The sequence below is a fragment of the Scyliorhinus torazame genome, chromosome 19, assembly GCF_047496885.1.
Source record: "Scyliorhinus torazame isolate Kashiwa2021f chromosome 19, sScyTor2.1, whole genome shotgun sequence".
Taxonomy (NCBI): domain Eukaryota; kingdom Metazoa; phylum Chordata; class Chondrichthyes; order Carcharhiniformes; family Scyliorhinidae; genus Scyliorhinus; species Scyliorhinus torazame.
The window spans coordinates 125217713-125241812 of NC_092725.1; the positions used below are offsets into that span (position 1 = coordinate 125217713).

General features: G+C 44.2%; 1 protein-coding gene and 1 long non-coding RNA gene across 2 annotated transcripts in view; both read right to left on the reverse strand.

Moving 5' to 3' along the window:
- The window catches only part of otogl (otogelin-like), a 170884-nt gene extending 167513 nt beyond the window's left edge, over window positions 1-3371 (reverse strand). Inside the window, exons 1-4 of the mRNA XM_072483997.1 lie at window positions 3305-3371; window positions 2913-3011; window positions 2391-2545; window positions 2172-2293 (exon numbers count right to left, since the gene is read on the reverse strand). Coding sequence (XP_072340098.1) covers window positions 2172-2293; window positions 2391-2545; window positions 2913-3011; window positions 3305-3371 — 443 coding nt within the window. The remainder of the gene's footprint in view (window positions 1-2171; window positions 2294-2390; window positions 2546-2912; window positions 3012-3304) is intronic.
- A 4683-nt stretch (window positions 3372-8054) lies between these two features.
- On the reverse strand, window positions 8055-21836 carry LOC140395943 (uncharacterized). Its single transcript, XR_011936412.1, has 3 exons — window positions 21788-21836; window positions 21531-21579; window positions 8055-8121 (listed from the first exon to the last, which is right to left on the reverse strand). It is a non-coding gene; the product is annotated as an uncharacterized lncRNA (long non-coding RNA).
- Window positions 21837-24100: the final 2264 nt, after the last annotated feature.

A 24100-nucleotide genomic window follows, 5' to 3' on the forward strand; every position in this document is an offset into this window, starting at 1 on the left:
CCTCTACGACTGGAATATTAACTATTTAATGAATTGTTTCCTCACTGGACTCAGTTCGAGAGTACTCACATGAGTAAGAAAGAAATCTGAAAATACTAAACCAATTTTCCTGTCTCTCTCTTCCTTCTATCCTGACATCAGACAGCAGTTATCCAAGGTACCAATTGGAGTTGGAACCTTTGTCCAATTCAATGGTCCCTGATATGAGTAAGGGCATGGCCAGTAGAGGGAGCTCCTAGTTTCCTTTTCCTCTGCCTAGGTTCCACTGGGCAGCTGGTACACTAGGGGGAGCAAAGCAGATAGACCAACCTCCTAGCTAACTGGTGTGGAGCACACCTCAGCTTTCAGGTGTCTTGAATTGGACCACCAAAGACTTCAGACTTAGCTACCAACCATAGTAAAAGGTTACAACAGGACAGAATTGCCACAGGTTTGACAAATGTTGTGAAGCAGAGTTCCAGTAGCAGGTTTCTTACACTAAAAGTCCAAAATGGTGGCCAACAGGATATTCAAAAAAAATTGAACAATTAAACTGCTCCCCATTCTTTTCTAAATTGATACTTTTTGTTTGACTGCACACAGGAATTTGGTTGTTTCAGTGCATCCTTAGCAGTTTCCCATTGGAACTTAATTTGACTTATTTAGCATTTAGATTTGCATGTTCCACACCCAATCAGTTGTTGATTTATTAATACCATTTGCCAGTGTCGCAAAGGCATCTTGTAAATGTACCAATGTCATGTTTTGAATTATGACATCTGAAATGTGGGGCGAAATTCTCCCGAGACGGCGCGATGTCCGCCGACTGGCGCCCAAAACGGCGCCAATCAGACCGGCATCGTGCCGCCCCAAAGGTGCGGAATGCTCCGCATCTTTGGGGGCCGAGCCCCAACATTGAGGGGCTAGGCCGACGCCGGAGGAATTTCCGCCCCGCCAGCTGGCGGAAACGGCCTTTGTTGCCCCGCCAGCTGGCGCAGAAATTACATCTCCGGGCGGTGCATGCGCGGGAGCGTCAGCGGCCGCTGACAGTTTCCCATGCATGTGCAGTGGAGGGAGTCTCTTCCGCCTCCGCCATGGTGAAGACACCAGCAGGACAGGCAATTTAATCGGCGGGACTTTGGCCCATCCGGGCCGGAGAATCCAGCGGGGGGGGGCCCGCCAACCGGCGCGGCCCGATTCCCGCCCCCGCCGAATATCCGGTACCGGAGACTTCGGCTACCGGCGGGGGCGGGATTCATGGCAGCCCCCGGCGATTCTCCAACCCGGCGGGGGGTCGGAGAATGACGCCCGTGATGTGCAAAAGAGATAGCAGACTTAGTAATAATTGGGCCTGGTTACGTGTCATAGGAGGAATGTCTGTCCAGGATGGAACTGAGAAGATACTCCACAGTTCCAAGTGTTGGGCAATATTACCACAATAGGTCAGATAGGTTCTTCTAGCTTTGCTGAAGCAAGTGCTCAAATAAAAGTTTTAAAAAATAAAGTGAAACAAATATCAAGGTTAGAAAGGTACCACTTATCATCTGTGAACAAGTTACTCCCAGTTTATTTGTAGTTTACTTCTGTGTAACAGAGTCAAATAAAGCAGACAGCGGCCATGGGATGTAGAGGAAATTCTGTAAATTTAACACCAATTTTTCTCACCACTGCTTAAGATTCTGTACAGCTGCAAAATAGAGGTGGGAAGGCCACCAGCCTCCCACCTAATTATATAAGTGGCCTCTGCCTATTTTAATGTATCTCCAGCACCCGTCCATCATACCGCCACTGCCCCCCACCCTGCCAGAGAATTCCTGGAAATCCAAGATAATTGACATTTGCAAACAGCAATAGCCTATAAGAGTGGTGAGACAGAGGTTGGTGACAAAGAGTGGTTACGTTGAGCATTCCGAAATTTCAAAAATCATTTCAGTACGTTTGTCCGGGTGCTCCACTTTCCTCTCACAAGTCCCGAAAGACGTGCTGTTAGGTGATTTGGGCATTCTGAATTCTCCTTCAGTGTACCCGAACAAGCGCTGGAGTGTGGCAACTAGGGGATTTTCGCAGCAACTTCATTGCACTGTTAATGTAAGCCTACTTGTGACATTAATAAAGATTATCATTATTAAAGAAATCTTCTTTCCTCGGCAACAGACACGTTTTTAAATGAACATTTTTCTGATTCTGTTCACCTGATTCCTCCTTTTGTAACTGAATGACCCAGAATAGTTATTTTCTCTTCGTTCGGAAAAAACAAGCTTATAGATCTTGAGCAAGAATAGTGCGAGGACGCACATTCATTACTGTTGTGGACCTGAATATAAAGAAATAATAACAAAGAAATGAGACCAGGACATCTGCATGACGAGACACCTATACAATAACTCTCTGGTGTACTGATTGTAACATACCTCTACCATGTACTGAGGCTCGTTTGTCCGACAATCTTTTGCAAGAATATAAGAGCATTTTCCAGGGAAATAAAAATAGAGGCCATCAAAGGTTTCAAAATGGTATTGACCCCATGACCTGCATATTCCTCCTCTATCCTGGCCAAGATTTGGAACTAAAGAAATAAAAGTTGGAACATCTGGTTATGTCTTTTTACTAGGACTAATTTTCTTTTTGCCAATGGCCCTAGCAGCTATTTTCTATTATGGGGAGAACAAACTGCCTCAATAAAATCATTAAATATACAGGTTTCAGTAATCACAGCACACAAATCATGTAATTTTAATTAAACAGATGTGGTTTCACTATTATGAACACAGGTTTTTATTCTTTTCCCTGAATTTATAAAGAACATTAGAGGCAGTGCAGAAATATTAATTAATTACTATGGAAATAAGTCATTAACTGTTGCAGTCTTCTAATTGTTTTCCAAAGACGAACAACAATTCTCAAAGATCTCCCAAAAAAAGTTTGACACTGACCAGTCTGACAACGACTTCCATTGGCTTGACGTTCACTGCAGTCACATGCATCATCCTCACTGCAAAAGCCACCATTGAGACAATCTTGCGAACAAACACCTGGAAGTCCAAAGAATGATTACATTTTGCAGAAATGGTCAGTAACAACATGACAGTTTAAAGTTCTGCAGTTAAGATAAATCCCAACACATCCCAAATTATTTCTGAAATATTGCCGTCAAAGTTTTTGCCTTCCACTCATCAGAACGGTTCACAGGAATACCAATGGTGAAAGGAGCGACAATTTATACTGCAAGAAAAGAGAGTGCAGATTGGTTGGCTGGTGGACTCTGATTAATTTAGTGGACTCATGCAGTTTGAATTGTTGTTCCCATTATTATTGTTATTCTTACAAACAGTCCTAATGAATGCAAGATGAAAAGCTTTGGGAGCCTGTCTCTTTTGTTCAGCAATACTCATTCTGTATTACCAAATGACTATTTCTAAAATGGCTTTCAGTATTTCTGTTTTATAGCTTCAAAGATTTCTAGTTAAAGTATATATTTTTTAATCATGTTATAAATCTTTCCTGAGATGTGGGCATCAATGGCGAGGCCAGCATTTATTGTCCATCCCTAATTGCCCTTGAGAAGGTGGTGGGGAGCCACATACTTGAACTGCTGCAACCCATCTGATGTACATATAGCCACAGTGCTATTAGGAAAAGTGTTCCAGATTTTGACCACGCAAAAGTGAAGGAACGGCAATATAGTTCCAAGTCAGAATATTGTGTGACTTGGAGGAGAACTTGCAAGTGGTGGTATTGCCATGCTACCCTTGTCCTCCAAGAGGTCATAGGTGTGTAAGGTGCTGTTGAAGGAGACTTGATGAGTTACTAAAATGCATCTTGTAAGATGATACACACTGCTGTCACAGTGTATCAGTGGTGAAGGGAGTGAATGGCGAAGGTGGTGGATGGGGGTGCCAATCAAGCAGGCTGCCTTGTTCTAGATTGTGTCAAGTTTCTTGAGCTGTTGTTCGAGCCGCTTCATTCAGGCAAGTGGAGAGTTTTCCATCCTGACTTCTGCCGTGTAGATGGTGGACAGGCTTTGGAGAGTCAGGAGGTGAATTACGCTCCACAGATTTCCCAGCCTCTGAACTACCGCTTTAGTCACAATATTTATAAGGCTGGTCCAGTTCAATTTCTGGTCAAAATTTGTTTGACAACCAGTGTTTTATTACACTTGCAAAAGATACATTGGCAATGCAATATACATTTAGTTCACTACAATATCCTTAGCGCTATTTGATGATAGAATGAGGATTTGCATCCACCAACCTTAAGGTCTCAATGGTACCTTCGAAAGAACGTGCCAGGCAAAAGCCAGGAAATTCCCCACAGAGAAACAGAAAGAAAATCAGAGGATAAATTCCTCCTCCTCTGACTATAATGCATCACTCTTTGCATTTCATTTGATTTTGAAAATATTGTTTCAACACTTCACTGCACTTTCAAAAAATAAACTCTATTGGACTTTCTCCTTTAAATGATCGCAGTTTTGCAGCAATACAAAGTTACAGGGCAACTCTGGAGCCAGGTCCCAGCTGAACTCTCTCAAGTGTAATGGATTGACACCTCCTGGGCAGACCATCTAGCCTGAGCTTGTGTGCAGGGAAACTCCAGCAAGGAAATCTCTGTTTAAAATTTTCTCAGGCAGGTTCATTGAAACGCCCCCATTCCCCATGGATGTTTACAACTTTATTTTTTAAATATTTTTTTATTCTTCTCCTTTTTCACTTTTTCTCCCAATTTACACCCGCCAACAATAAACAATAATCAGTAACAAATATGTCAATCCCCATATCAATAACAACGATCGCATCCTCCCACCAAACCCCAAACATTAGTCTGCATGTTCACACAAGCAAATGATAAAAAGGAATAAGGGATCACCCATAGTCACCATTAACACACCGTCCCCCTGCCCCAAACCATCCCACCCACACGCCCCAACTAATGTTCGATGTTATCCAGTTCTCGAAAGTGCATAATGAATAACGCCCATGAATTGTAGAACCCCTCCATCCTTCCCCTCAGTTCAAACTTAACCTTCTCAAGAGTCAAGAATTCCAACAGGTCCCCCCCGCCCGCCAGGGCACAGGGTGGAGAGGTTGCTCTCCAACCTATCAGGATCCTTCGGGCGATCAATAAGGCGAAGGCTACGACATCTGCCTACGCACCCATTTCCAACCCTGGCTGGTCCGCCACCCCGAATATGGCCTCCCGGGGGCCCGGGTCCAGTCTCACGTGCGCCACTTTAGAAATCACCCTAAAAACCTCCTTCCAGTAATCCTCTAGCTTTGGACAGGACCAAACCATATGAACGTGATTAGTGCCCCCCCCCCCCCCCCCCCCCTGCCGCTCCCAGCCCCCGCAACGTTCACACACATCTTCTACTCCTTCAAAGAATCGGCTCATCCTTGCCCTCGAGAGGTGTGCTCTGTATACCACCTTCAGCTGTATCAGCCCCAGCCTCGCGCACGAGGTGGAGGCGTTCACTCTCCGGAGCACCTCACACCAGACCCTCTCCTCCATATCCTCTCCCAACTCTTCCTCCCACTTTGTTTTGATCCCTTCCAGTGGTGCCTTCTCCTCTTCCAAAATAGCTCCGTAAACCACTGACACTGCCCCCTTCTCCAGTCCCGCTGTCATCAGCACCTCCTCCAGCAATGTGGAGGCCGGCTCCACCGGGAAGCTCTGTATCTCCTTTCTGGCAAAATCTCGAACCTGCATGTATCTAAACATTTCCCCCTGCTCCAGCCCATACTTTGCTTCCAGCTCCTTCAATTCAGCAAACCGACCCCTAAGAAACAAATCTTTTAGTGTCTTAGTCCCCTTCTCCCATTTCCGAAAATTTCCATCCCACCTCCCTGGCTCCAATCTGTGGTTCCCGCGAATCGGCATTTCCCTTGACCCTGCCCCCAACCCGAAGTGTTGGCGAAACTGCCTCCAAATTCTCATGAAGCTATTATTACCGGACCTCCTGAGTATTTCACCGGGGCAATGGGAAGCGGCGCTGTTGCTAGTGCTTTCAATCTGGACCCCCTGCACAAACTCTCCTCCATTCTGACCCACTGGGAATCAACCCCTCTGACCCAGCTCTGCACCATCTCCACATTCGCCGCCCAGTAGTAATACATCAGGTTCGGAAGACCCAACCCCCCTGCCTGCCTTCCCCTCTATAGCAGCACCTTTCTAACTCTGGCCACCTTCCCTCCCCGTATGAACTCAATCTCTCTGAAAAAAGCCTCTGGCAGTAAAATCGGCAGGCATTGAAAAATAAACAGAAATCGAAGCAACACGTTCATTTTAACCACCTGTACCTGACCCGCCAGTGACAGAGGGAGACCATCCCACCTTGCCAGATCAGCTTTCACACTCCCCACCAAACTAGAAATGTTGTACCTGCAGAGCCGCCCTCCCACTCCCGGGCAACCTGCACCCCCAGGTACCTAAAGTGAGCCCCTGCCCTACAGAATGGCAGCCCCACCCCCCTGCCCCCACCCCCGGCCGAGACACCACAAAATATTCACTCTTGTTTAGATTTAATTTGTACCCCGAGAAAGACCCAAACACTCGAAGCAGCTCCAATATTCCCCCTATCGACACAGTCGGTTCCGACACGTATAACAGCAAGTCATCGGCATACAAGGACACCCTATGATCTATCCCCCCGCACTATTCCTTTCCATACCCCCGAACTTCTTAATGCGATGGCCAACTGCTCAATCGCGAGTGCAAACAGCAGGAGGGACATAGGACATCCCTGCCTAGTCCCAAGGTGAAGAGAAAAGTATCTCAAGCTGATGTTGTTTGTGCGGACAATCGCCCTCGGCTTCTTATATAATAGCTTTACCCAGTTCACAAATCTTGGTCCAATCCCAAACCACTCCAGAACTGCCATCAAGTACCCCCATTCTACCCAGTCAAACGCCTTCTCAGCATCCAATGCCACAACCACCTCTGTTTCCTTCCCCTGTGCCGGTGCCATAACGATGTTCAATACCCTTCTAACGTTTGAAAAGAGCTGCCTCCCTCTCACGAACCCTGTCTGATCTTCACCTATCACCTTTGGGAGGCACTCCTCCAGCCTACCCGCCAGTACCTTCGCCAATACTTTTGCGTCCACATTCATAAGTGATATGGGCCTATACGACCCACACTCCGTCGGATCCTTATCTTTTTTTAGCAACAGGGAAATCGATGCCTGCCCCAAAGTTTGTGGCAACACCCCACTACCTATTGCCTCTTCAAAGAGCCGCACCATCAGGGGTGCCAGCTTATCCTTAAATTTTTTATAATATTCCACCGGAAACCCATCCGGCCCTGCCACCTTCCCGGACTGCATCCTCCCAATCGCAAGATGTTTACAACTAAGCAGATCTGGGATGTATTTTTTTGAAAAGTGCTCTGAAAAAGATAATACTTGGTTGTAGGAGCACAATACTTTGGTCTGCATTGTAACAAGAGTGCTGTCAGCGCTGTTCTTTCTGCACAGCCATCCCCAGGCCAGTGGGACAATGTAACCGCCCAAGTGTTCACTTTGTTCTATTTGTACCGAGGAGTGTGATCTAGAAGCGTTGTGTTGTTTTCTGTAGCACAAATTAACTCTCCAGCCAAAATAATGCTTCTTCTACATACATCTGACCACACAAAATTACTTCACAAAAAGAAATATGTTCAGCGTTGATTTTATTCAAGGTTACCATTCTAGAGACATGTGAGGATCATTTTCAGCAATGTTCGGAAGTAAATAAAAACAAAAGCAGAATAGACAAAAGTCACCCATTCACCACAGAAGAATTGAAGTCCTTGCTCATTGATTAATATGTGTGTCTCAAAATCGAGGCTCACAGCAAAGTGTCTAACTAATCAGGGACCCTGGCCATCACCTTCTTGAGTGTTACACCGAGAACTGCATGTTTACAAATGGCATTTCACAGAGTAATACTATGAGCATTTTGGTTAAAAAAAACATTGGCGAAAATTAGTTTCAATCAATTAAGATCTGTGAAAATGGACCATGAAACACAATCACTTGATGTCAGGTCTGCAATTTATCATAAGGAGATAATGGTAGTCATGAATATCCCCTGTCATACCTTCAGAGTAATGATATGTAGAATTGTAGGTTAAACTTCTCTGCTCATCAATAGCCGTGCTATAATCCTGTTAAGGATATAAAATAAATATTCTGTTACCCAAAGATTATTGAAAACATTCAGAATGCAATGTCGAATAATTAGCTTGTGGAATAATGTTCCCCTAACAAAGTAACCTATTTCAACTCTTAAAGGCACATAGGTGTTTAAATTGGTTTACAAAATGTTTTACTCTTGCCAGTTACAAATATTATTCCAACATTTCCCACAAGTTTAAAAGGTGGCTCCCAATTGCCCATATTATGTATTTATTAAACTTATAGGTGGATTTAGTCCATGCTGAATGTTCTGAAGTTACAGATTCTATCACAATGTCTGCAGGAGTGCATCACAGGTGAATTTTTGATGGCAAATTAAATATTGTCACCTCTATCAGGCTGCCTTCAACTTCCAAGTCTAACATTATCCAAATGTGAAAGAAAATTAAATGCAAACAGAAAATGCTGAGAGTCTGTCCATGTCGGGACATGATAGAATAAAGATAGGTTAAGGGTTAGTAATAATACTCATTATTAGTTAGAATCATAGAATTGTAGAAACGTTACAACAGAGAAGGAGGCCACTCAGCCCATCTTGTCCATGCCAGCCCAGGGTCACCCAGGTGCCCTCTCTAATCCCTCCTTCCAGCACTCGGTCCCTAGCCCTGTAGCTTAGAGCATTTAAAGTGCAGATACAGGTACCTTTTAAAAGTCTTTAGGGTCTCTTCCTCCACCACCGACTCGGGCAGCGAATTCCAGACTCCCACTACCCTCTACGTAAAACAGTTCTTCCTCATGTCCCCTCTGCCACTTATCTTGATTCTATGGTTCTAGAATTCTCCACCAAGGGAAACAATTTTATCCTGTCTGCCCTATCTCTGCCCCTCAATTTAGTACACCTCGTGTGAGGATTAATCTTTTACTCCAAATCATTAATCTGTTTTTTTCCCCTTTCAGATGCTGTAGGAACTGCTGTACTTTTCCCGCTCCTCTGTTTTATTTCTGACATCCTTTAAAGTTTTAACAACATTTTCATGGGCCTTCTGTCCTCATATCTTGCTGCTAAACAAAGCAAAAGGTTTTATATTGTTAAATATAATTTTCACAGTGGGCTAAATAGCTGGCTTGTAATGCAGAACAATGCCAGCAGCGCGGGTTCAATTCCCATACCGGCCTCCCCGAACAGGCGCCGGGATGTGACGACTAGGGGCTTTTCACAGTAACTTCATTGAAGCCTACTTGTGACAATAAGCAATTATTATTATTATGTTATGAAATATAATTTTTTTTCTCATTCAGTTTAGACACACAGCACAGCACAGAGCTAATTTCCAAAAATAGCTCCAGTGACTTTAGTTGAAGGATGCCTTAGTCAAAGGAGGAAGGTGATCCAGTGGTATCCATTTTGTTATTCTGCCTCTACCATTGTCTTCTCCTTTCTTATCTTGAAAACACCCACAGTGTAAACACGACACCAGTAGTGGAATATTGAATGGTCAGAACCACTTTGCCACATTGTTCAGTAGCATAAACACGAGTGAGACTTCTTTAAAACAGAATTTTCAACCCCAGTGTAAGAGTAACAGAGAAAATATTGGGAAGCAGGGAGATTAACAGGCACAAAGGGAAAGTAATAAACAGATACTTGTTTTGGCTCCCTGAAAGAAATCAGGATTAAGACACTGTACCAAATGGGCACCAGGATGGTTGACAACTAAGGTAAATTAATCTATCTAACTAATATTTTATGAAACATGAAATAATACAATACAATCAAATACAGCAGCCATGGTCAAATCTATTTTCTTGCCTCTTGACCCTGAAAAATATCTATTTTTCATTGGGCAAGAATCAAGAAATTGGAAAGAAACCGAGTAAACAAAATAAATTTCTGTAACTTGCCCCTAAATTCCTGTCAACTTAAGGATCTCAGGGTGGGAAGAACTGGAAGTAGGAGCTTTCTTAAGTTAATTTTCTTCCCCCATTCCCAAAATCACACGGTCAATTTGGCTGAGTTGATCTCTATCAGAAACCAGAAAGTCATGATTTTGAAGGCCCGAAGCACAGCTTCAGGCCTGGGAAGCCTGTCTGGGCCAGTAGGCTCTGCCGCATGACATGACTATTCCAGATGGACCCATGACTAATGCAAATGGACTAGGATAGGAAATCCTAGTATACCTAGGCCTGGGCCTTGGCCTGGGCTTGGGCAAGAGCACTGCCATTGTCTAGACTGAAGGTGATACAGGAGGAAATTATAATTAATTTCCCCTGAAAATGCCCAAATATTCCAGAGGGAGTCATGACCCAGATCATCCTAAAGCAATTCCTGCCTTCACTGCTTCTTCCCACAATTCAAAACAACCTGGAGTTTATAGAATGTGCCCGGGATAATTTCCTGGAACAGTATGTAATGGAACCTACAAGGGAACAAGCGGTCCTAGATCTGGTCCTGTGTAATGAGGCAGGATTGATTAATGATCTCATAGTTCGGGATCCTCTTGGAAGGAGCGACCACAATATGGTGGAATTTAAAATACAGTTGGAGGATGACAAGGTAAAATCAAACACTAGTGTTTTGTGCTTAAACAAAGGCGATTACAATGGGATGAGAGAAGAACTAGCTAAGGTAGACTGGGAGCAAAGACTTCATGGTGAAGCAGTTGAGGAACAGTGGAGAACCTTCCGAGCGATCTTTCACAGTGTTCAGAAAAGGTTCATACCGACAAAAAAGAAAGACGGTAGAAAGGGGAAAAATCGACCGTGGATATCTAAGGAAGTGAGGGAGAGTATCAAATTGAAGGAAAAAACATACAAAGTGGCAAAAATTAGTGGGAGACTGGAGGACTGGGAAGTATTTAGGGGACAACAGAAAGCTACTAAAAAAGCCATAAAGAGTAAGGTAGACTATGAAAGTAAACTTGCTCAGAACATAAAAGCAGATAGTAAAAGCTTCTACAAATATATATGAGACAAAAAAGAGTGGCTAAGGTAAATATTGGTCCTTTGGAAGATGAGAAGGGAGATTTAATAATAGAAGACGGGGAAATGGCTGAGGAGCTGAACAGGTTTTTTGGGTCAGTCTTCACAGTGGAGGACACAAATAACAGGCCAGTGACTGATGGAAATAAGGATATGATAGGTGAGGACCTTGAGATGATTGTAATCACTAAGGAGGCAGTATTGGGCAAGCTAATGGGGCTAAAGGTAGACAAGTTTCCTGGCCCTGATGGGGTGCATCCCAGAGTGTTAAAAGAGATGGCTAGGGAAATTGTAAACGCACTAGTGATAATTTATCAAAATTCACTGGACTCTGGGGTGGTCCCAGAGGATTGGAAAGTAGCAAACGTGACACCACTGTTTAAAAAAGGAGGTCAGCAGAAAGCGGGTAATTATAGGCCGGTAAGCTTAACTTCGGTTGTAGGGAAAATGCTGGAATCTATCATTAAGGAGGAAATAGCGGGGCACCTGGAGGGAAATTGTCCCATTGGGCAGACGCAGCATGGGTTCACAAAGGGTAGGTCATGTCTGACTAATTTGGTAGAATTGTTTGAGGACGTTACCAGTGCAGTAGATAATGGGGAGCCAATGGATGTGGTATATTTGGATTTCCAGAAAGCTTTTGACAAGGTGCCAAACAAAAGGTTGCTGCATAAACTAAAGATGCATGGCATTGAGGGTAAAGTGGTAGCATGGGTAGAGGATTGGTTAACTAACAGAAAGCAGAGAGTGGGGATAAATGGGTGTTTCTGTGGTTGGCAACCTGTAACTAGTGGGGTCCCTCAAGGATCAGTGTTGGGCCCGCAGTTGTTCACAATTTACATAGACGATTTGGAGTTGGGGACCAAGTGCAATGTGTCAAAGTTTGCAGACGACACTAAGATGAGTGGTGAAGCAAAAAGTGCAGAGGATACCGGAAGTCTGCAGAAGGATTTGGATAGGTTAGGTGAATGGGCTCGGGTCTGGCAGATGGAATTCAATGTTGCCAAGTGTGAGGCTATCCATTTTGGGAGGAATAACAGCAGAATGGATTATTATTTAAACGGTAAGATGTTAAAACATGCTGCTGTGCAGAGGGACCTGGGTATGCTGGTGCACGAGTCGCAAAAAGTTGGTGTGCAGGTGCAGCAGGTGATTAAGAAGGCTAATCGAGTTTTGTCTTTCATTGCTAGAGGGATGGAGTTCAAGACTAGTGAGGTTATGCTGCAATTGTATAGGGTGTTGGTGAGGCCGCATCTGGAGTATTGTGTTCAGTTTTGGTCTCCTTACCTGAGAAAGGACATATTGGCACTGGAGGGAGTGCAGAGGAGATTCACTACGTTGATCCCAGAGTTGAGGGGATTAAATTATGATGAGAGGTTGAGTAGACTGGGACTGTACTCATTGGAGTTTAGAAGGATGCGGGGGGATCTTATTGAGACATATAAAATTATGAAGGGAATAGATAGGATAGATGCGGGCAGGTTGTTTCCACTGGTCGGGGAAAGCAGAACTAGGGGGCATAGCCTCAAAATAAGGGGAGGTAGATTTAGGATGGAGTGTAGGGGGAACTTCTTCACCCAAAGGGTTGTGAATCTCTGGAATTCCTTGCCCAGTGAAGCAGTTGAGGCTCCTTCTTTAAACGTTTTTAAGAAAAAGATAGATGCCTTTCTAAAGAATAAAGGGATTCGGGGATATGGTGTACGTGCCGGAGAGTGGAGCAGAGTCCACAAAGATCAGCCATGATCTCATTAAATGGCGCAGCAGGCTCGAGGGGCCAGATGGCCTACTCCTGTTCCTAGTTCTTATGTTCTTATGTTCTTATGTAAAAACACCTTTTTAAAAAATATGTTTATTAAAAATTTCCCATATAAAATAAAACCATCCAAAACAATTAACCAAAATTACTCAATAGAAGAGACAAACAAGCAAAAACTCAAATTAAATTTAACCCAAAAAACTAAACTAAACCCCCTCACAGCTGATGGTGACTACCTCCTTAAAAAAGGAAATGAATGGCAGCCACCTTAGATAGAACCCTTCTACCGACCCTCTTATGGTGTAGTTAATCTTCTCTAAATGTAGAAAAGACATGAGGTCGCCCAACCAAACTGATGCACGGGGCAGAGTAGGAGACCTCCACCCAAGCAGAACTCGTCACCGGGCTATCAACAAGACAAAGGTGAGAACATCCACCTTCACCCCCGAATGAAGCACCGGCGAGTCTGATACCCCAAATATGACCACCAGCGGGCATAGATCCAAATCAAATCTCCGACATGGTGTTGAAGAAAGAGGTTCAGAAGATTACCGCCTTGGGACAAAAACAGAACATATCAGTGTGGTTAACCAGGCCCCGATAGCAATGTTAATATTTGTCCTGTACCTCAGAGAAAAATCCGCTCATCCTCGCTTTAGTCAGATGAGCCTTGTGCACCACCTTGAATTGAATCAAACTTAGCCGAGCACATGAAGACATGTGATTGACCCTGCGAAAGGCCTCACTCCACACCTTACCATCCAGAATGGGACACAATTCACTCATCCATTTTGACCTCACCTCACACAATGGAGCTGACTCCGCTGAGAGGTTATGGCCATATATGCCCAAAATAGTCCCCCATCAGACGCAGTCAAAGACAAAATCCTCTTCTCGGCAAGCTGGTGGTGCCAAGGAACAGGATGGGAAAGCCTTGTTTGCAAAATCACAAATCTGAAAATACCTGAAAAAACTGGAACCAGGCAGTTGGAATTTCTCGGCCAACTCATTAAAACTAGCAAAGCTCCCCTCCACAAACAGGTTTCCAAACCTCCCCAATCTCTTCACCTCCCATGACTTGAATATCGAGTCAAAGCCCGTAGGCAGTAGAAAAGTGGTTATTGCAGATGGGGGCTAATGAAAACAGGGAACAGAGCTTGAAATGCTGCCTGGACTGCTTCCAAATTCTCAGAGTGGACACCACCAGGTGATTCAATGAAGATCCCACCAGAGAGAAAGGCAACGATGCAGTAACTATTGCACCAAGGCGAGAAACAGTGCAGGAGCTTGCTTCCATTTGTCCCCACATGGAGCCAGGATAGCTGAACCACAATATCTTCTGAATATTGGCTGCCCAATAGGATAAACAATAAATTGTGTAGAGACAAGCCTCCCTGATTGTCTATCTCTTTGGAGCAAAGCCCCGCGGCTCCTTGGAGTTTTAACTGCCCAAATAAAAGAGGACATTAATTTGCTGGCTTTGACAAAAAGGAGAGAAAAATAGGAAGACGTTGAAAAAGAAATTAAAGTTTCAGGAGCACATTCATTTTAATAGTCTGAACCCTGCTCGTTAAGGACAGGGGGAGGTTATCCCACCTCTGCAAGTTTGACTTGACACTACCAACCAGTTGTGTAATTAATTTATGGAGCGAGACCCGTTGTGGGCCACCCGGACCCCCAGATAATGAAAGCAAGTCTTAGCAAAGCAAAAGGCTAACGACCACGGTTGGACTCTCTTCCTGGGGGTGTTGACTGGGAAAATTTGCTCTTGTCCAAGTTCAACTTGGAACCAGAGAAGGAGCCAAAAATCCTAAGCAGCTTCATTATCGCACCCATGGAAGATACTGGGTCCGTAATGTCGAAAAGAAGTAGGTCATCCGCATAAAAGGGAAATCCAATGCTCCACCCCTCCCCGGTTTATCCCATTCCATCTGAAAGAGGACCTCAGCGCTTAAACGAGCGGCTCTATTGCCAAAGCAAACAGGAGTGGAGACAGTGTAATCCCTGTCTCATGCCCCTATTCAACAGGAAGTAACCAGAGTTCAGAACATTCGTACAAACACGAGCAGTGGGGTCTGTATACTGTAGTCGAATCCAGGAAATAAACTAGTGGCTGAATCCAAACCTCCCAAGAATCTCAAACAGATACTCCCACTCCACCCTAACAAATGCCTTTTTGGCATCCAGGGAAACAAGCACCTCTGGTTCGGGCACCGGGGAGGGTAAAAGGACAACGTTTAGCAGGTGACTTATATTGGCTGACAATTGTTAACCCTTAATGAAGCCTGTCTCATCTTCCGAGGTCACCTCTGGGAAGCAGGGCTCTGGCCACAGCACCAGAACCTTGGCCAGTAACTTAACATCTGCCTTTAAGAGTGAGATAGGTCGATACGACCCATACTCTGTTGGGTCTTTGTCTTTCTTGAGAATCAGGACGATAGGGGTCTGTGTGAGGGTCGAGGGCAGCAACCCTGGGATAAGGAATCATTAAACATGACCAGAATTAAAGGCACCAACCGCTCCATGAATGTCTTACAAAATTCTTATAAAATTTAATGTGAAGCCACCCGGGCCAGGGGCTTTGCCTGTCTGCACCAACCCAATGCATTTTATAATTTCCTCTGGGCCCAACGGGGATTCCAACTCATCGCTCCTCTCCACCACCACCGCTGGGATGGATAAACTGTCTAAAAGGTCAGTCATGACCGATTCCTCAGCTGGAGGCTCTGATCTGGTCAGAATGATTCAAAAGCCTCATTAACCTGAGGAGGGGCGGAAACCAGGCTGCCGCTCGGATTGAACTAAAACTGGTGAGCTACAAGCCACCTGGCCTTCACCCCTCAAGTGTGCAAGCATCCCACCGCTCTGTCTGCTGACAATAGCGCGAACTGTGTCTGCAGCTTTTTCCTACTTCCCAACAATTCAAGCTTTGGGGCAAGTGAGTACTGGTGGTCCACCTCAAGAATGGAATCCACCAGCCTCTGCTACACCACCCTCGCTGACTTTTCCATGTGCACGTTATAGGACCTTTATAATATCCCCCAAGGACCACCTTAAGGGCTTCCCACTGTGTGGAAGGAGAGATTGACTCACTTTTATTGAATTCTATATAGTCTCCAATGGCAGTGGACATGCGCTCACAACGTTTCTTGTCCGCTAGTAATGTTGTGCCTAACCTCCATGGCGGACGCTGGGAGGGTCCTGACTCTAGTGTCAAATCAACGAAGGGCAGGGTATAGTCCGGAACCACAATTGCTGAGTACTCAGCAGTCACCAGAGAAGGGGGGGGAAACCTAACTACCACAAAAGAAATCGATCCAGGGGTATACCTGATACACATGCAAGAAAAATGAAAAATCTTTTTCCCCTCGTTGCAAAACGCACCAGGATCTAACCCCCCCCCTGCCCCCCCCCCCCCCCCCCCCCCAACCTCATCTGCTCCATGAAAAACAACAAAGCTTTGGCCACCCCTGATGGAGTCAGAGAATTGGGCTGGGACAGATCCAGACTAGGGTTCAGAACAGAGTTTAGGTCCCCACCCAAAATAAGCTGATGCAAATCTAATTTGAGGGCGAGGCCAGCAGGTTATTAATAAAATTTGTATCATCCCAGTTTGGGGCGTAGATATTAACCAGAATCTCCAGAATGCCCACCAAAGAGCCACAGACAGTAACATGCCTGTCATTGGGGGTCGGCCAAGATCTTAGAGGCAGGAAACTGAACCCTCTAATTAATTAATATTGCCGTACCCCTGGCCCTACCATTGAAGCCCGAATGAAAGACTTGTCCTACCCACCCCTTCCGTACGGTTGCTTGGTTCCTGACCAGCAAATGTCATCACATCAGAATTTAAACTCTGACAGTGAGCAAATACTCGCGACCTTTTCACTGGGCCGTTCAACCCCTCAATATTCCAGATGACCAAATGAAGTTGGGGTCTTCCACCCCACCTCAATTGGAGTCAGCCATTTCCACCGAGAGATTACCCAAAAGATAGAGAAAAGGTACAGCAACCAGGCCCACCCAAGATGGCCACCAAACCAAAACACAAGACTAATTAAAGAAAACTACCCCCACCCTCCCTCCCCCCCTAGCCCTTGAATACCACTACACCCAAATACGCAAACAAAGAGGCGAGACAGATACAAACAACTAAAATATACAAACCTAATCCTAAACAAAACAAGAACCCTAAGCTCATTATCTAAAAAACCACTACAATGAGCTGCAGGCACCCTTTCAAAACTAACTCTTAGGTTAGCAGGAAGGCTCCCAACTAGAGTTAAGAAAATTGGTTACAAACAACAAAATACTAAAACCTTATAAACCATTGCACTCCAAAAGGGACCTATATATTTTCATAACAAACAGAACAGAACCCCACATGGAACTCAACCCCAAACCTAAGCCGAAACTGTGAAAATTCAATCCCAACAAGAACAGGAAAAAGCCAGAAATAAACATGGAAACCCAACAATGCAACAATTCAACATGACCGTCCCCAATACCTAAAATACTCAAATCACACCGTGGTCAACCGGTCTTTCTTAACAAAGGAGTCTGCCTCTCCCAGCACATCGCCTCTTCCATCGAAAGTCACTCTGAGCCGTGCCAGGTACACCACACCGAACCGGACTCCACGTTTGTACAGGGCGGTCCTGGCTTTGTTGAATGCCGCCCACTTTGTTGCCACCTCCACTCCTACATCTTGGTAGAACCTGATGGCATGGCCCACCCGTTTCCCATTTGAAGTTTCGATATTCCCTCGCCCATCGCAGAACGCCCTCTTTCTCTTTGAAGCTATGAAACTTCACTATTTCCGTGGAGCCTCAGGATGAGGCCTCTGCCAGAGTATATGGTGGGCTCAGTCTAACTCAGGAGGGGACGTGAATCTACCCACTCCCACCATCTTACCGAACATTTCTGCAAAGTACTCCATGAACGTTGGGCCTTCCAGCCCCTCTGGCAGCCCCACAGTTCAGATGTTTTGCCTCTTGGACCAATTCTCTAAACTCATTTACCTTAGCCTTCAGTGGTTTATTTGCTTTGGTCACCAAAGACATCTTCGCTTCCAGTGAGACAATCTGATCACAGTGTCTCACAAGGGCTACTTCCATGTCTTTTATCGTGGCTCCATGGGCTTTCTCAGTTTCATTGATCTTGTCCAGAGACGTTTCGATAGGGACCAAGGCCACCTCCATTGATTTTCGGAGGTCCCCCGACACAACCCGTCAATGTTTATTAAATTCCTTTGCCAAGGTGCTCGAAAGCACCTCGGCCGTTAGTGGAGTAGCCGATGTCCCATTTTATCTGCCGACGAACTCCAATTAGAGGCCTCCGATTCTGTTGACAAACTTCTGCTATCCACCTTCTTTCCCATGACTTTTCAGGGCATTTCAATCCTCACCCCATTACTTATGTGGGTTTTCAAAAGAAAATACCCCCTCCAATTGAGAGAAAAGAGCAAGAGGTACAGTACTCTAGGAGGAACCATCTCATGGGCGTCTTCCCCCTTCTTTACACGACCAGAAGTCCATACAGAACCTTTAACATTGTAAAACATTTCAAGGTGCTTCAGGAACCTAATCGGACACTGAGCCAAAGACAGTAGGATAGGTGACAAAATGTTTGGTCTTTATGAGGGCATTAAGGAAGAGACTGGTGAGGAGACAAAGATGTTTAAGGTGAGAATTGAGGCTTGTGGCCGGGGCAGCTGATGGCACAACTTCGAACTGTGTGGCAAAGGATTTCAAGATGCAAAGAGTTCAGAATTGGACTAACAGAATATTGTAGCGTTGGAGGAGGTTACAGATATATGGAGAGGAAAAGCTGTGGAGTGCTTGGAAATGAGGATGTAAATTATTTTTTAAAATCCAATTAAGGAGCAATTTAGCATGGTCAATCCACCTATCCTGCACATCATTGGGCTGTGGGGGTGAGACCCACGCAGACATTGGGAGAATGTGCAAACTCCACATGGACAGTGACTTGGGGCTGGGATCAAACCCGGGTCTTTGGCGCCGTGAGGCAGCAGTGCTAACCACTGTGCCACCTGTAAATTGTAAAATTCAGGTATTCGAGATCTGGGAGCCAGTGGAGATCAAAGAGCATAAGGTTGATGCATACACTGTGTGAGTTAGGATATGAGCAGCAGAACTGGGGGCTGGTTTAGCACAGTGGGTTAAATAGCTGGCTTGTAAAGCAGACCAAGGCCAGCAGTGCGGGTTCAATTCCTGTACCAGCCTCCCCGAACAGGCGCCGGAATGTGGCGACTAGGGGCTTTTCACAGTAACTTCATTTGAAGCCTACTTGTGACAATAAACGATTTTCATTTCAGAACTCTGTACATGGAGGGTGGAAGTTGAAGCACCTGCCAGGAGAGAATTGGAATGGTTGTGTCGGAGGGTATCAAAAGCTTAGATGTTTCAGTGGTAGATGGGCTGCACCAGGGGCAGAGACAGGTGACATAAAGGAGGTAGGAGTGCGTAGTTACTAGTCCAGAAGGTGGTGGCCCACAGAGCAGTTCCTAAGAGGGTGTTCCGTACATCTTGAACTACCCCTAACAAGTGGATTGCACTGTTGCTTTGACAGTTCAGCGAGGATGGGCTTGTAGATCACCATTCAGTTCTGATGAAGAGTCATTGAGCTGAATATTAACTGTTTCTCTCCACAGATGTTGCCAGACCTACTAAGTATTTCCAACATTTTCTGTTTTTTTATCTACGTTCACTGTCTAGGTTGGTTTCCTCTCATCTGTGAAGTTAAGCCAAATCTTGATTTGCAGATCCAATGGCAGTGATTATGAAGTGACTGTTGGAGTGGTGGCTCTGTACCAGTTGCCCTGTAGGAACCTTGCTCTGTTGTCCTCATTCACCGAGTTCGCTAATGATAGAGGTTTCTCCATTAGGACGTGTCCAGGGTTGCTTTTCCCAGGCGGTGGGCGCCAATTTACAGGCCCCAAGACTGACTTTCAGAAAGACTTTGTATCTAAGTTTAGCAAGTCCGGGATGCTGGGTTTCTGTGCTCAGCTGACTGTAAAATCCCACCTTCGCTCTGCGAGAATCCTCCTTGCGAACCATCTGGGTAATCCAGCAAAGCTGAGCACTGATGAGCATGCTTACAATACCAGGTATGCAGCACTTTTCAAGAATTTCAGCCCGAACCGCTAAAGATTAAAAATATACTACCATAGAGCGCAAGGTGCACATTTAAAAATAGCTTGGCGTCATGGCACATGATGTCATGGTGTGTATTACTTTTTGACCTAGCATGCCAAATTTAGCTGTTATATAGAAACCACCATCGTACCATGTCAGCTTCAGATGATCTTACCTGAGGCAATCTGCTGGATAAACTCTGCGTTCAGCATTATTGTATATTATAGGAACAGAGGAGGCCATTCAGCCCCTCAAGCCTGTCCTGCCATTCAATGAGATCATGGCTGATCTGTGACCTAACTCCATATACCTGCCATTGGCCCATATCCCTTAACATCTTTGCTGAACAAAAATCTACCTATCTCCGATTTAAAATTAACAACTGTTCCAGCTTCAACTGCTATTTGTGGGAGAGATTTCCAAACCTCTACTATCCTGTGAGTGAAGATGTTATTCCCAACATCTCTCCTGAACGGTCTGGCCCTAATTTTTACATCACAACCCCTAGTTTTTGAATCTCCAACCAGTGGAAATAGTTTATCTTTATCTACCCTGTCATTTCCTGTTGATATCTTAAAGACTTTGATCAGATTAGCCCATAATGTTCTAAATTCTAGCGAAAACAGGCCTAATTTGCGTAATTTTTTCTCACAACTTAACCCCTGTAGTCCAGGTATCTTTCAAACCTATTCTTGTAAACCTATGTTGCACTCCCTCCAAGACTAATATATCCTTCCTGAGGCATGGTGCCCAGAACTGCTTGCAGCACACAAAGTGGGGTTTAACCAGAGGTTTTTTTTTTAGCTGCCGCATAATTTAGCACTGGCATTGCATTAGTGCCAAATTCATAGCATAACAACATTAGTCAATGTAAAATTTGTAACCTGCTGATTCATTCTTAGTAGATCATGTCTAAAAACGCAGCCTTTTTATCTCTCTTTTACTTTACTTTTGAAGTATGTAAAAAACCAGTGGCAACAAAGCTGCTTAATTTTCTTTATGCAAAGACGAAAGGCGCCTCTAGTAAAAGAGATCCCGGGTGATTTTATTTTGACATAAAGAATGAACGTATTTCATGCTCACTGTAACAATGTCAGCCCTACCATCATTGTCTAAAACAGTTTTATAATATTTGTAAGATAATGCATTAAAACACGGTGACTGAGCCTGATTCCGATAAATGTGCTTGTGTTCATATTGATGTTTGTAATCATTTCGAAATTTCGCGCGATTGCTTTTTATAGAACATTTAACTCCTCTCGCAATTGTCAAGCCCTCCTGGTCAATGAATGTATTGTAACGTATCCCACTCTATAAATTACTTTAGCGCTGGCATTTCATCCAATGAAGATGATATTTGATTTCCAAATACACTTCCAACCCAGGAGAAAGTTGACAACACGAATGCGACTTAAAATGTCTGAACTACACAGAAGTGCTGAAACCTCAGCTTTTAAAGGCATTTTTTTTTTTGCTACCAGCAACACAAAGAGTTCTTTGTAGCATCGGGATTGTTTTATAGTTTATCTGCTACAGTATAGCATACCTCTACTGCTAGGAGATTCCGTTTCTGGCGAATTGTATTAAATCTGCTCCTGCGGGGGGAAAAAAAGCATCTTGTATAATCAGGCCACAAAAGTCACCTCGATCAAATACATGACAGCAGGCTTTGACACGTGTAATATACAGTGTTAGAAATGAAGGGTGGAACCCGTCTTATAGAATTCGATTATATATTTGTCCTTATATTGAAAGTTAAAAGAACATAGTATAGTTTATTTCCTAGAATAAAGGTTTACTTACGTTTTTAATTGGGTTTGGCGAGGAGCTGATCCTTCACAATAAAATCCTTTGAAAAGGCACAAAATACTTGTCTCAGTATGTCTCGACATATAAAACCAAAGCAGGTAGAATGGATGCAACGCGATTTATTGAACTTAAGCCGTGCTTAATTACACACCAAATATACACCAGAACACAAAAGCGCCTCATAAGTACCAAGTTCATTCCCCCCCCCCCCCCCCCCCCCCAAGCTATCTTTCCCAGTGCGATTCCGCTGTGGATTTCAGGGCCTGTTTTTACTGACTAGCTTGCGGTTTTATGTTCGTTATCAATGCCTTATTTTTTGCTTTTGTTTTTTCATTACAAAGGTCCAGAGAAACAAGCATTGTATTTTGTTTCCGAAAGTCTTATTTATAGTTGGCTTGATGGATCTTGAAATTAAATTATACCTTCCACCTTAGTTATAACAGATCAAAGAGAGTGCATCACTAGGTATATATACATTTATTGAAATATATATATTATACATTTGACAGTCATTCAGACTCAAAACGTTAGCTCCATTCTCTCTCCACAGATGCTATCAGACCTGCTGAGATTGCCCAGTATTTTCTGTTTTTTTTGTGTGATTATATACATTTAAGTTCGATTCAAAATAATTAAATCATCGCCCTCACAATTTCTTCCAATCTCTGCGTTTTCCAATCTTGGAGCAAATATATGCTATTGCATCTAACGATTCAAGCAATCTTTCTGAACATGATTCTTTTTGCGAGGTGTTGTACGGTACGCACCGGTTCCCGTTCTTACCTTGAAATAACTGAACAAGTGAATATAACACCAAGACGTTCCACGGTATCATTAATTTAAGTTTCCGAGCTATATTCATCTCAATGGAACTCCGCTGTGAACTAGACGAGTAAAGGGAGGGTTTCGTTCTTACCAAACCGGAATTATAATGTCATTTTAGGCCAAATGGTTTTTTTTTGTTGTTGTTGCAAAAATGCTACTTTCTCCTTGTTTCCAAATGAAAGGCAGGGCAGGAGTATCGGTTACAACGAATGCACAACTCCGCGAGGTGCGCAGAAAGACTCAAGTACATGAGTAACGTGTCCTGGAATGGAACAAAGTGGGTTTGTTACCGTGACGCGGTGGCTACAAGCACCCACCCACCCACCCTGTAACTTATCCCAAGCGCTGCTGCTTCCCTAAATTACGAAAGCTATTTATAAAAAAAACTGCTTTGTCACCACAGATCGGACATAATGTGATGCGTTGTTCAGAACTTGCAAATGGCCAATTGCAAACTCTTAAGCACAACCTATCATTGGGGGGTGGGGGGGGGGGGGGTGTCTTTATTCTCACAGGGCGAGATGGTGCCCTCCGAATTCGGTTAAACAGACATACTGGGTGCTGGGAACTGGCGGATATTGTGCCATCGTTAAGCTGCTCAGTGGACTGCATACAGCCTTGTCTAATCGGGAAAGAAGACCTCCCCATCAGCAAGACTGATGATCATTTCATTGGCTTAGTGAAAAGCTAAATGAAAGGGAAATTACCAATTGGCCAGCATGCATTCATTCATCCTTCAATATCACTATTATTCGGTGTGTGTGTGTGCTTTCTTTTTTGGTACAAGCGCCTTTCCCATTTTACCTCCTTGCAGCAAGGATTTGCCAGGTTTGTTTTACAATGTCGAGAAGATTCTAAGACCAGAGCATTTTGCCTGCCATGTCCCTTCATTATTCGGCTAATAAGCTGCGGCGTCAGTCAGGAGGGGGGACATATGTTCCATACCCTCTGTAAAGCTACAATCGCACGCCGCATGAACTGCAGTGACCGAAAGAGAATTATTAGGTCAACAATGCTTTGGATTACCTTCATGGAGAGACAGAGTAATATTGACTTTCAGGACTTTCAATAATCTAAGTGCATGTTACATCTTTGGATATCATCTAACTCCTTGTTGATAATTATTGAATCTGCTCCACCACCCTTGCCAGACAGTACGTCCGGATTATCACCAGTGTGGTGTCCAGGTGTGGCTATAATTTTCCTGTTATGGCCCAACAATTGATTCATTAAGCTACAACATAACTACCTTGTTTTTATGTTCTATTACGATTGCGCCATTTGCCTGTAAATGTTATTTGGAAGATGGAGACTACTTTTTAAAGGGAGCATAAAGCTTCGACTGATAAACTGGACTCCGGGAAGTCAGTTGACTCTATTGCGATTTTGATACAGACCAGGGTTAGCTCACGTCTGAACATGTCTCCGGGAAACTATTAAAAAGTAAGTGTTCTTGTGGTGGACCGTCCATTGAATGGATGT